General features: G+C 38.2%; 1 protein-coding gene across 1 annotated transcript; it reads left to right on the forward strand.

Moving 5' to 3' along the window:
- The first annotated feature begins 356 nt into the window (after positions 1-356).
- LOC107894856 (transcription factor MYB106) lies at positions 357-1,814 on the forward strand. Its single transcript, XM_016820048.2, has 3 exons — positions 357-664; positions 773-902; positions 963-1,814. Exons 1-3 carry the CDS (start codon positions 532-534, stop codon positions 1,696-1,698), a joined length of 999 nt encoding a protein of 332 aa, XP_016675537.1. The 5' UTR covers positions 357-531; the 3' UTR covers positions 1,699-1,814.
- The last annotated feature ends 11,056 nt before the right edge of the window (positions 1,815-12,870 follow it).

Genomic DNA, 12,870 nt, shown 5'->3' on the forward strand with positions numbered 1-12,870 from the left:
ATCAATCATGTCGAATAGTGGTTAACTAAATATTTTATTAATTTGAAACCGTAAAAGATTGAACCCTATTTATTCACTCAATCAATAATAGAAGAATGTAATACTAAGCTAAAAGAATCGAGTTTCTTTGCTACATATGACAGAGGAGGATACCAATAGGGTTTAAAATTTGATCTTTTATTGTTTGCTTATAATCACTTTAATTAATATGCAAATGTTAAACCAAAATTTCCATAATTAATATAATCAAATCAATTGATTTGTAATGAAGGGCAACAATGGTCAATTAGACTTTACCATATTTATTACACCATCCAGTATCCCCTATATATATTGCATTCATATTTTCTACCTTTAAGTTTAACTATCTTTTCCAACAATAATATTTTCTACCTCTAAGTGTAACGATCTTTTCCAACATTAATATTTTCCCTTGCTTTCAACGCTCTCTTTCATTGTCTTGTTTCTTAAAAAAAAAGAAAAAGAAAAAAGGAGGGTTTGTTTTTTTCTTTCTAAATCATTACCAACAAAATGGGACGGTCTCCATGCTGTGATAAGGTGGGGTTGAAGAAAGGGCCATGGACTCCCGAAGAAGATCAAAAGCTCTTGGCTTACATTGAGCAACATGGCCATGGAAGCTGGCGTGCTTTGCCTGCCAAAGCTGGTGAGAATAATATTAGTATTATTATTCATTTTCCCATTTTTGATCACAAATCACTCATTTTACTTACTGTTCACATTTGCTTTTGATATGATAATAAAAACAATATAGGGCTTCAAAGATGTGGCAAGAGTTGCAGACTTAGGTGGATTAACTACTTAAGACCTGATATCAAAAGAGGAAAATTCAGTTTACAAGAAGAACAGACCATCATTCAACTCCATGCCCTTCTCGGAAACAGGTGATTTTTGTTTTCTTAATTTATATTTGATTGATATACACTGACCGTATATGTATATAGGTGGTCGGGTATTGCAGCTCATTTACCAAAAAGAACAGACAATGAGATTAAGAACTACTGGAATACACATCTAAAGAAAAGATTGAACAAGATGGGGATCGATCCCGTGACGCAGAAGCCTAAAACTAATGCCCTCGGGTCCGCAACCGGTAACCCCAAGGATGCAGCTACCCTCAGCCATATGGCTCAATGGGAGAGTGCTCGGTTAGAAGCCGAAGCCAGGCTGGTAAGAGAGTCGAAATTCGTTGGCTCCTCCTCTTCCTCTTCTTCTTCTTCTTCTTCCTCGGCTCCACAGCACACTAGCAACACTGTCATGACTCCGCCGGCGACTAGGCCACAATGCCTCGATGTGCTCAAAGCTTGGCAAGGTTTAGTCACCGGATTGTTCACTTTCAATAACACAACTGACAACCTCCAGTCTCCGACGTCAACGTTGAACTTCGTGGAGAACACCAACACGTTGGCTAATGGATTAATCAATGAAAACTCCATGGAGTTGCATGAAATGGGTGCATGGTTTCGTCAAGATTCTTCATACAGGGCAGTAGAGAACATGAACATGGAAGATTATTCGGATATGATGGTCTGGGAATCTGGGGATCATCAGCAGTGGTCATCAATGGCGGCGCCAGCTGAAAACTTGAACGAAACAAGCTATGGTAATAGTAGTAGTAGTAGTAGTAGTTTAGAGGAGAATAGGAATTACTGGAATAACATCCTTAATTTGGTAAGTTAACTGATCAATCATGGGTGCAATATTGAAGATTGAATGGCCAATAATCATGTGGGTTAGTTTGGCCTCTTGATAAAATGTTGAACTTTTAAATTTCAATAATAATTAGAGTAAATCTCTCTTTTTTCTCAAAATAATTAAATAACCAAAAGATTTTTAACAAATCTTCAGAAAATTATGTTGCTTTTAATTCTTAATAAACTTAAAATTCTAAAAAAATGCTTTAAAATTTTTTAATCTTATCCAATTTACCCAAATCCTTAAATTTCATTTCAAAATAATTTGGTTAAAGAATCATGATTTTATTTCAACCTAACCTTTTTAAAATCATAATACTATACAATTTTTTTAAAAAAAAAATCCAAATTGAATTCAACCAATATTATTAATGAGTGATGGGCGTTAAATCCATTGAATTGAATTTCCTAACAATAAACATAATGTACTTGCAGACAAGTACTCTGATGAAAATCAATTAGAGTAGGTTTTTAATTGTTCGGAAAATAACAAAATAACTGTAAACAAAAGAAAACATAATGCAAAATAGCATCAGCCTGAAATAAGAAGAAACCTGAGGTGTGACGTCAGGTTGAGTACTGGGATTCATCAGAGATTATATAATAAACTAAGGGTGAGTTTAGATGGGCGGTGCGTTTAGCTGCGGTTAGTGTAAAAACAGCGGTGGCGGTGAGATTAGATACTGTAGCGATACTGTAGCGTGAGATAAAAAGTAAGTTAAACGCACCGCACCGCAGTCAATCGCCCATCCAAACGAAGCCTAAGTAGACTTGCAGATAGGAAAGTATGGTCAAATCCCAGAGACTGAGTAAAACAAATTAAAATTTACTGTGACTACATAATCTGTGACTACATAATCTGTGAGGAAAATAAATTATTACAGTAAGATCGCTCATTCCCAAACCAAGTACCTTCGGAATTTAGCCGGATTTAGCTACTTGCTCAAATGCCTTCTGGACTTAGCCCGGTTATAGTAACTCGCACAAATGCCTTCGGGACTTAGCCCGGTTATAGTAACTCGCACAAATGCCTTCGGGACTTAGCCCAGTTATAGTAACTCGCACAAATGCCTTCGGGCTTAGCCCGGAATTAGTCACTAGCACAAATGCCTTCGGGACTTAGCCCGATTATCATCCGAATATCCATGCACATATCAATAAATCATGATACATCTATATTTCATTTTCATAACTAGAATTCAAACACAAGTCACTTATCAAGCATTATCATTTTCGGCTCAATAGTTACATACAAAGAGCATGATTTTTATTTACTTAAAACATGATCTAAGCGAATCATAATCTAAGATCCATTACTCAAAAACTTACCTCGGATGTTGTCGAACGATTTCGGCGGCTATTCGATCACTTTTTCCTTTCCCTTATCCAACTTTGGTCCTCTAAGCTCTTGAGCTAATTCAAACAAATTTAACTTATTAAAGTCTCATTATGCTAGCTTATGGCCGAATATGACAAGGAGTTTGATAGGTCATATGGCCACCTTTAGCTCAAATACAAAATGGTCATACGCATTTTTAATCACATTGAGCAATTTAATACAATTAATCTAACATTTCCTCATGTGCACCTTTATGACCGAATACACACATCATTAACCTAATATCAATTAACTAAGCACTTTAACAAATTCTTCTTGAGCCGATTATCTAAGTCAAGATAGATTCATCATTATGCTCGCCTATAACCGAATACATGCAACACCAATCTATCTCATGTGGCCGAATATGCATGTCTATGTTGAGGCCAATTATATGCTTAATACTTCCTACAAATATGGTTACTTGTATTGACTACATACCATTTTGTTTCAAGTTCAAAACTCGGCTAATACACATATATACACTAGTAATCAAATACTAACATTTACACTTCACCTTACTACCATTTTTCATCCAAATAACATGAACAACAACCATATTTCTCTTCTACTTCCTACCATGGCCGAATGCATCAAGATACCATACCATTTCAATTTTGGTCATGGGTTAAACAAAGAACTTAATGTCTAACTCAAAAATGCTAAAAAGAAAATCCAAGAGTCATCAATCCACCATCACATGTATCATTACAAAGCTTCACATTTAGCATGCAAATGACATCAACACAAATCCACCTTAGCCGAAACTTAACTCATCTTCATGCCTCATCACCACAACATCAAACACCAACCAAGAAGACAACACCCATGGCCGAATATCATCTCCATCACATAGCAAAGATTTAAACCATGGGCTAGGTAGAACTCAAGCTAACAACTAAAAACATGCATGAATCTCATGGAACAACATCAAACATACCTCCTCCTAAACACCAACCAACCGAAGATGAAGCAAGAAAATCCTCTTCTTCTTCCTTCCTCAAGTCACGGCAATGGAGGAGTAGCCTAGCTCATTTTTTTTTCTTTTTCTCTTTCTCCTCCTACTAACCACTATTATTTTATTACCCATGCTCCTTATTTTATCATTCCTCCCATAAAACACTAACATAACATGTTTATGACATGTTTTACCCATCACATTTTGTCCACCCTCATTGTCATGGCCAGCCACTACCAATTAAGTGGGGAAATTGACATGCAAGTCCACCCTTTTTATTACATGCACTAATAGATCCTTATAGATTAACCTATCACATTTCAAAAGTGTCACACATAAGTCCTATTAATTAAATTCACATGCAATTAACTAAATCGAAGCTTAAAACTTTCACACATTCATATTCACATATTTTAGACAATAATTTTCATATTCAAATAATTTGGTGACTCGGTTTAGTGGTCTCGAAACCGCTTTCCGACTAGGGTCACTTTAGGGCTGTCACAACTCTCCCCTACTTAAGAAATTTTCATCCCCGAAAATCTTACCGGTAAATAGGTTTGGGTATCGTTCTTTCATAGAGTTTTCGGGTTCCCAAGTAGCTTCTTCCATCCCGTGTTTGAGCCATAACACTTTTACTAAAGGAACCTTTTTGTTTCACAACTCTTTCACTTCACGAGCTAGGATACGAATTGGTTCTTCTTCATAACTCATATCGGCTTGAATTTCAACCTCGGAGGGACTTATTATGTGTGAAGGATCAGATCTGTAACGTCGAAGCATCGAAACATGAAAAACATTGTGGATCCTTTCAAGTTCAGAGGGTAAAAGCAACCTATATGCAACTGGACCAACTCGTTCGGAGATTTCATACGGCCCAATGAATCTCGGACTCAATTTGCCCTTACGGCCAAATCTGAGTATCTTTTTCCAAGGTGAAACTTTAAGAAACACTTTGTCTCCCACCTGATACTTAATGTCTTTTCGTTTCAAATCCGCGTACGACTTCTGACGATCTGTGGCTGCCTTCAGACTTTCACGGATTACTTTTACTTTCTGTTCAGCATCTTTAATCAAATCAACTCCAAAAATTTTACTTTCACCGAGCTCGGTCCAAAACAATGGTGTACGGCATTTACGACCGTACAAAGCCTCGTAAGGTGCCATCTTAATACTTGATCGAAAACTATTGTTGTAAGCGAATTCAATCAAAGGTAAATACCGCTCCCATGAACCACTAAACTCGAGGATGCAACATCTCAACATATCCTCAAGTATCTGAATTATCCGCTCGGATTGACCATCGGTTTGGGGGTGAAAAGCGGTGCTAAAATGCAACTTGGTACCCAAAGCTTCTTGCAATTTCTTCCAAAATCGTGAGGTGAATCTCGGATCTCTATCCGACACAATAGAAATAGGTACCCCGTGTAATCTCACAATCTGAGAAACATACAATTCAGCTAGTTTATCCAATGAAAAATCCGTGCGTACGGGGATAAAGTGAGCCGACTTAGTCAGTCTATCAACAACAACCCAAATCGCATCTTTCTTACTTGCCGACACTGGCAACCCAGATACAAAATCCATCGTGACTCGATCCCATTTCCATTCAGGTATCATGATCGGCTGAAGTAAACCCGTAGGCACTTGATGTTCCGCCTTCACTTGCTGACATACTAAGCACTTCGAAACAAAATCGGAAATGTCTCGTTTCATACCATGCCACCAAAACTGACGTCTCAGATCGTTGTACATTTTCGTACTCCCCGGGTGAATTGACATTCGGCTACAATGAGCTTCGTTCAGAATAATCGAAATAAGTTCTGAATTTCTTGGAACGCACAAACGACTTCTGAACCTCAAACAATCGTCATCATCAATTTGAAACTCTGATTCCATATTCGAAACACATTCAGCCCGTTTTGCAACCAGTTCATCATCGACTTTCTGAGCTTCACAAATTTGATGAATCAACAATGGTTTGGCCTTTAATTCTGCCACTAACACATTGTCAGATAGAACAGACAAGTGTACATTCATCGCTCGTAAAGCAAACAGTGATTTACGACTTAAGGCATCCGCAACCACATTAGCCTTTCCCGGGTGATAGTCAATGACAAGCTCATAATCTTTCAACAACTCGAGCCAACGTCTTTGTCGCAGATTCAAGTCTCTTTGACTCATCAAATATTTGAGACTTTTGTGATCCGAATATACATGGCACTTCTCACCAAATAAGTAATGTCGCCATATTTTCAAAGCGAACACGATGGTAGCTAGTTCAAGATCATGGGTCGGATAATTTTTCTCATGTGGCTTCAGTTGTCTCGACGCATAAGCTACAACTCGACCCTCTTGCATCAATACGCAACCCAACCCAAGTAGGGATGCATCACTATAAATGACAAACTCTTTGCCTGATTCGGGTTGCACTAATACTGGAGCTTCAGTCAAACAATTTTCAGTTGATCGAAACTTTTCTGACACTTTTTTGTCCATTCAAACTTAACATCTTTCTGAAGTAGTTTCGTCATTGGTGTGGCTATCATCGAGAAACCCTTTACAAAGCGTCTGTAGTAACTGGCAAGTCCCAAAAAGCTCCGAACTTCAGTAATATTTCTCAGAGGCTTCCAGTTAAGTATGGCCAAAATTTTGTCCGGATCAACTCGAATACCCGATGCAGACACCACATGACCCAAGAAGCTAACCTCTCTTAACCAGAACTCACACTTACTGAACTTAGCATATAACTGCTTATCCCGTAAAATTTGCAACACTAATCCCAGGTGTTTAGCATGATCGGTTTCATTTCTCGAATAGACCAAAATATCATCGATAAACACAACTACAAACCGATCCAAATACGGTCTGAAGATCCGATTCATCAAATCCATAAATACCGCGGGGGCATTAGTGAGCCCAAACGGCATCACTAAGAATTCGTAGTGACCGTATCTCATTCTGAAAGCAGTTTTGGGTATATCCGAATCTCGAATTCGTAACTGATAATAACCCGATCTCAAATCTATCTTTGAAAACACCGAGGCTCCCTTTAGTTGATCAAACAAATCATCAATACGCGGTAACGGATATTTATTCTTTATTGTCACTTTATTCAGCTGACGATAGTCGATGCACAACCTCATGGTTCCGTCCTTCTTTTTTACAAACAATACTGGTGCACCCCAAGGTGAGAAACTTGGTCAAGCGAAACCCCTATCCGTCAACTCTTGCAACTGAGCCTTCAACTCTTTTAACTCGGTTCGTGCCATACGATACGGAGCTATCGAAATCGGTGTAGTCCCAGGTACAAGCTCAATACCAAACTCTACCTCCCGAACAGGTGGTAAACCCGGTAATTCTTCGGGAAAAACATCCGGGTATTCACAAACCACTGGCACAGATTCAGGCTTCTTTTCTAACTCTTTGTCATTAAGTACATACGCAAGGTATGCTTCACACCCCTTTCTTACATATTTTTGAGCCAACATCGATGATATTACACCTGGCGACCTATTCAAGTCAGTAGACTCAACTTGGATTATCTCGTTATTTACACACCTTAAATCGATGGTTTTTCTTTTGCAATTTACAATTGCATCATGTACGGTCAACCAATCCATACCGAGGATAACATCAAATTCGTCAAACGGTAAAAGCATCAAATCGACCGGAAAACAGGAACCTCGGATTACTAGGGGACATTTCTTGCACACTTTGTCGACAAGCACGTAACGACCCAAAGGATTTGACACTCGAATTACAAACTCAGTAGACTCAACAGGTAGAGTCTTACTGGATGCTAAGGTTTCACATATATAAGAATGAGTAGAACCAGGGTCAATCAAAGCAATCACATTAGTATCAAAGAGAGTAAAAGTACTAGTAATAACATCTGGCGAGGAAGCATCCTCGCGTGCGCGTATAGCGTAAGCTCTAACAGGAGCACGAGCCTCAGATCTGGTTGTAGCATCTCTAGATCCTCTCTGACCGCATCTAGCATTGCCCGTATTTCTAGATGGTCTACCCCGAGCAGTAGTAGCACCAGGTTTCCCACTCTGATTTACGTTCTGTTCAGACAATCTCGGGCAATCTTTAATAAAGTGGTCAGCTGATCCGCACTTGTAACAGGAGCGGTCATGGAATCTACAGCTCCCCGAATGCCATTTACCACAATACTGACACTCCATTCTGTCTCGACGATCATTTCCAACACTGGCGACCGAAGTGACTCGTGCACTCACAGGGGGTCGATCACGATCTCGTCTAGAAAAACCCGAAGTGTCTCTGGATCAGCCTAAATCATCTCTAAATTTCTTCGATGACTGTTGAAAGGGCCTCCTCGAAGACCTCTTATGAAACTCCTTTGCTCCCATATCAGCTTTTCTTTTCTCCATACTGAGCTCCTCGGCTTTGCAAGCTCGCTCGACAAGCACCACAAATTCTCGGATTTCCAAAATGCCAACATACAACTTTATATCATCATTCAGTCCATCCTCGAAACGTTTACACATCACGGCTTCTGAAGAAATGCATTCTCGAGCGTACCGGCTAAGCCTTACAAACTTTCATTCATAATCGGTAACCGACATGGAACCTTGTTTAAGTTCAAGAAATTCCTTCCGTTTTTGATCCATGAATCTCTGACTGATATACTTTTTCCGAAACTCGATTTGGAAAAACTCCCAAGTTACTTGCTCTCTGGGCACAACAGAAGTCAACGTATTCCACCAATAGTAGGCAGAATCACGTAGCAAGGAGATAGTACACTTTAGGCACTCATTGGGTGTGCAAGATAGCTCATCGAGTACCCGAATAGTGTTGTCCAACCAAAATTCAGCTTGCTCGGCATCATCGTTGTCCGTAGCTTTAAATTCAGTAGCCCCGTGTTTTCAGATTCTGTCAACTGGGGGCTTATTTGACCTTATTTGGTCAGTTGCCAGAGGTATTGTAGGTGCGGGGGTGGTATTAGTCGGGAATGGAGATTGTGGAACAGCCGTATTAGTTCGAATGTATTGGTTGAACCAATCATTCATCACGCTATAAAAAGCTTGTCTAGCTTCATCATTCGGATTACTAGCAATAGGTTGAGAGTCCGCCGGCGCTGTCCCTTGTGCGGGAGCAGGCGCTACACTCTCAAGATCATCAGCTACCGCTCGGTTGGGATCGGGATCCATTACTATAAATAAACGCATTTTCAATTGTCAGAAATCACCACACTATCAAATAATCATATAATGGCATGTATAGCTAGACCCAAACGTATTAAAGTAGTCCTAGAATCGACTAAACCGTAGCTCTGATACCAATAAAATTGTAACACCCCGTACCTGAGACCGTTGCCGGAGTAGAACACGAGGTGCTAGCAGACTTAATTCATTTATTTTCACAGACCATTTTAAAAATTTCCAGATAAGTTGGCTAACTGCGTCACTGTCACCTTAAAAATCATATCTTGAGTTCCAAAACTCGAAAACCAGTTTCGTAAATTTTACCTGAAACTAGACTCATATATCCATCTACAAATTTTTTTCTAGAATTTTTGGTCAAGCAAATTAGTACAGTTTATTAGTTAAAGTAACCCCTGTTTCAGGGTTCAACTACTCTGACCTTCATGCATTACGACTTAGATATCTCCTTGTACAGGGCTTCAATAGTTATGCCGTTTGTTTCTAAAGAAACTATACTCGAAACTAAATCTTTACATATAGGGCATGACTTCTAATTATCTCTGGTTAATTTATAGTGAATTTCCAAAATCGGAACAGGGGATCCAGAAATCGCTCTGGCCCTGTTTCACGAAAATTAAGCATCTCATAAAATACGGCTCATATGATCGTTTCGTTATTTTCATATGAAAATAAATTCATCAAGGTTCGATTACATAATTTATTCACTATTTAATTCCATTCCTACTATTTTTAGTGATTTTTCAAATCCACACCACTGCTGCTGTCAGCATCTGTTTTTAAGGTAAACTTTACCTATTTCATGGTTTTCCATGAATCAACTAGAATTTGTCATACAAAGCACCAAAATGATCATGATTAACCATTCCAATGGCTAATCGTTACCAATCATTTCCATACCTCTCAATGAACAACATACAAAACGATTATAATGCTATGCTCAAAGTATATATAAGCCATTTTCGCATGGCTATCCAAATTTATACAAAACCAAAGGGTACATGACCAACAACAACAAGGGTAGTCCTATACATGCCATTTTCAGAGTTCAACCAAAAGTGTACCAAAAGGGCTTTGATAGTGTGGATGACTTCGACTTCGACAATCTCGAGTCCGATAGCTGACGAACCAAAATCTATAAAACAGAGATTCAAAGAACGGAGTAAGCATTTAATGCTTAGTAAGTTTTGAGCAATGAAATTAGGCACAACTGAAGTATAGCGTTCATATAACTAAACGGATAATTTCATATACACATATTCTCAAAAATCAGTCCTACTTCACATTTCTAACCCTCATATTCACACATAAGGGATCAACTTAACCAAAGGCCGGAAGCTCATTAATTGACTGAGCGAATAATATTTAAAAGGAATCAACTACTCCAATGCATATATGAAACGTACCTCATCGTTGGGATTTTACGAGCGTATTAATTGAAATTATTACAGCAAGATCGCTCATTCCCAAACCAAGTACCTTCGGAATTTAGCTGGATATAGCTACTTGCTCAAATGCCTTCGGGACTTAGCCCGGTTATAGTAACTCACACAAATGCCTTCGGGACTTAGCCCGGATATAGTAACTCACACAAATGCCTTCGGGACTTAGCCCGGTTATAGTAACTCGCACAAATGCCTTCGGGACTTAGCCCGGTTATCATCCAAATATCCATGCACATATCAATAAATCATGACACATCTATATTTCATTTTCATAACTAGAATTCAAACACAAGTCACTTATCAAGCATTATCATTTTCGGCTCAATAGTTACATACAAAGAGCATGATTTTTATTTACTTAAAACATGATCTAATCGAATCATAATCTAAGATCCATTACTCAAAAACTTACCTCGGATGTTGTCGAACGATTTCGGCGGCTATTTGATCACTTTTTCCTTTCCCTTATCCAACTTTGGTCCTCTAAGCTCTTGAGCTAATTCAAACAAATTTAACTTATTAAAGTCTCATTATGCTAGCTTATGGCCGAATATGACAAGGAGTTTGATAGGTTATATGGCCACCTTTAGCTCAAATACAAAATGGTCATACGCATTTTTAATCACATTGAGCAATTTAATACAATTAATCTAACATTTCCACATGTGCACCTTTATGACCGAATACACACATCATTAACCGAATATCAATTAACTAAGCACTTTAACAAATTCTCCTTGAGCCGATTATCTAAGTCAAGATAGATTCATCATTATGCTCGCCTATAACCGAATACATGCAACACCAATCTATCTCATGTGGCCGAATATGCATGTCTATGTTGAGGCCAATTATATGCTTAATACTTCCTACAAATATGGTTACTTGTATTGACTACATACCATTTTGTTTCAAGTTCAAAACTCGGCTAATACACATATATACACTAGTAATCAAATACTAACATTTGCACTTCACCTTACTACCATTTTTCATCCAAATAACATGAACAACAACCATATTTCTCTTCTACTTCCTACCATGGCCGAATGCATCAAGATACCATACCATTTCAAATTTGGTCATGGGTTAAACAAAGAACTTAATGTCTAACTCAAAAATGCTAAAAAGAAAATCCAGAGTCATCAATCCACCATCACATGTATCATTACAAAGCTTCACATTTAGCATGCAAATGACATCAACACAAATCCACCTTAGCCGAAACTTAACTCATCTTCATGCCTCATCACCCCAACATCAAACACCAACCAAGAAGACAACACGCATGGCCGAATATCATCTCCATCACATAGCAAAGATTTAAACCATGGGCTAGGTAGAACTCAAGCTAACAACTAAAAACATGCATGAATCTCATGGAACAACATCAAACATACCTCCTCCTAAACACCAACCAACCGAACATGAAGCAAGAAAATCCTTTTCTTCTTCCTTCCTCAGGTCACGGCAATAGAGGAGTAGCCTAGCTCATTTTTTTTCTTTTTCTCTTTCTCCTCCTACTAACCACTATTATTTTATTACCCATGCTCCTTATTTTATCATTCCTCCCATAAAACACTAACATAACATGTTTATGACATGTTTTACCCATCACATTTTGTCCACCCTCATTGTCATGGCCGGCCACTACCAATTAAGTGGGGAAATTGACATGCAAGTCCACCCTTTTTATTACATGCACTAATAGATCCTTATAGATTAACCTATCACATTTCAAAAGTGTCACACATAAGTCCTATTAATTAAATTCACATGAAATTAACTAAATCGAAGCTTAAAACTTTCACACATTCATATTCACATATTTTAGACAATAATTATCATATTCAAATAATTTGGTGACTCGGTTTAGCGGTCCCAAAACCGCTTTCCGACTAGGGTCACTTTAGGGCTGTCACATATACTATTACAACACTTATTCCCCTAAATCAAATACAAGAATACTATTACAACATTCATCTCATTCCACCCAACAAAAGTAATATTATACACATTCCATTCTATTACGGCTCTATTTAATTCTAACATATTAGTAGGCAACAGCCTCTTAGCCAAGTGGCAAGAGTATTATGTTTTATAGGCTTGAGAGCTTGGGCTCAACCCAAAGCAAACCTAAAAATCTCACATAATAGTTGTTATATTATAGCTTTATTCTATTCCAGTG

This window comes from Gossypium hirsutum, chromosome A13 (genome assembly GCF_007990345.1).
Source record: "Gossypium hirsutum isolate 1008001.06 chromosome A13, Gossypium_hirsutum_v2.1, whole genome shotgun sequence".
In the NCBI taxonomy this organism is placed as follows: domain Eukaryota; kingdom Viridiplantae; phylum Streptophyta; class Magnoliopsida; order Malvales; family Malvaceae; genus Gossypium; species Gossypium hirsutum.

Coding starts and splice junctions, on each gene's coding strand:
- LOC107894856 (XM_016820048.2), top strand. CDS start 532: ATGGGACGGTCTCCATGCTGTGATAAGGTGGGGTTGAAGAAAGGGCCA. Junction 665..772: donor TGCTTTGCCTGCCAAAGCTG/GTGAGAATAATA, acceptor AAAACAATATAG/GGCTTCAAAGATGTGGCAAG. Junction 903..962: donor CATGCCCTTCTCGGAAACAG/GTGATTTTTGTT, acceptor ATATGTATATAG/GTGGTCGGGTATTGCAGCTC.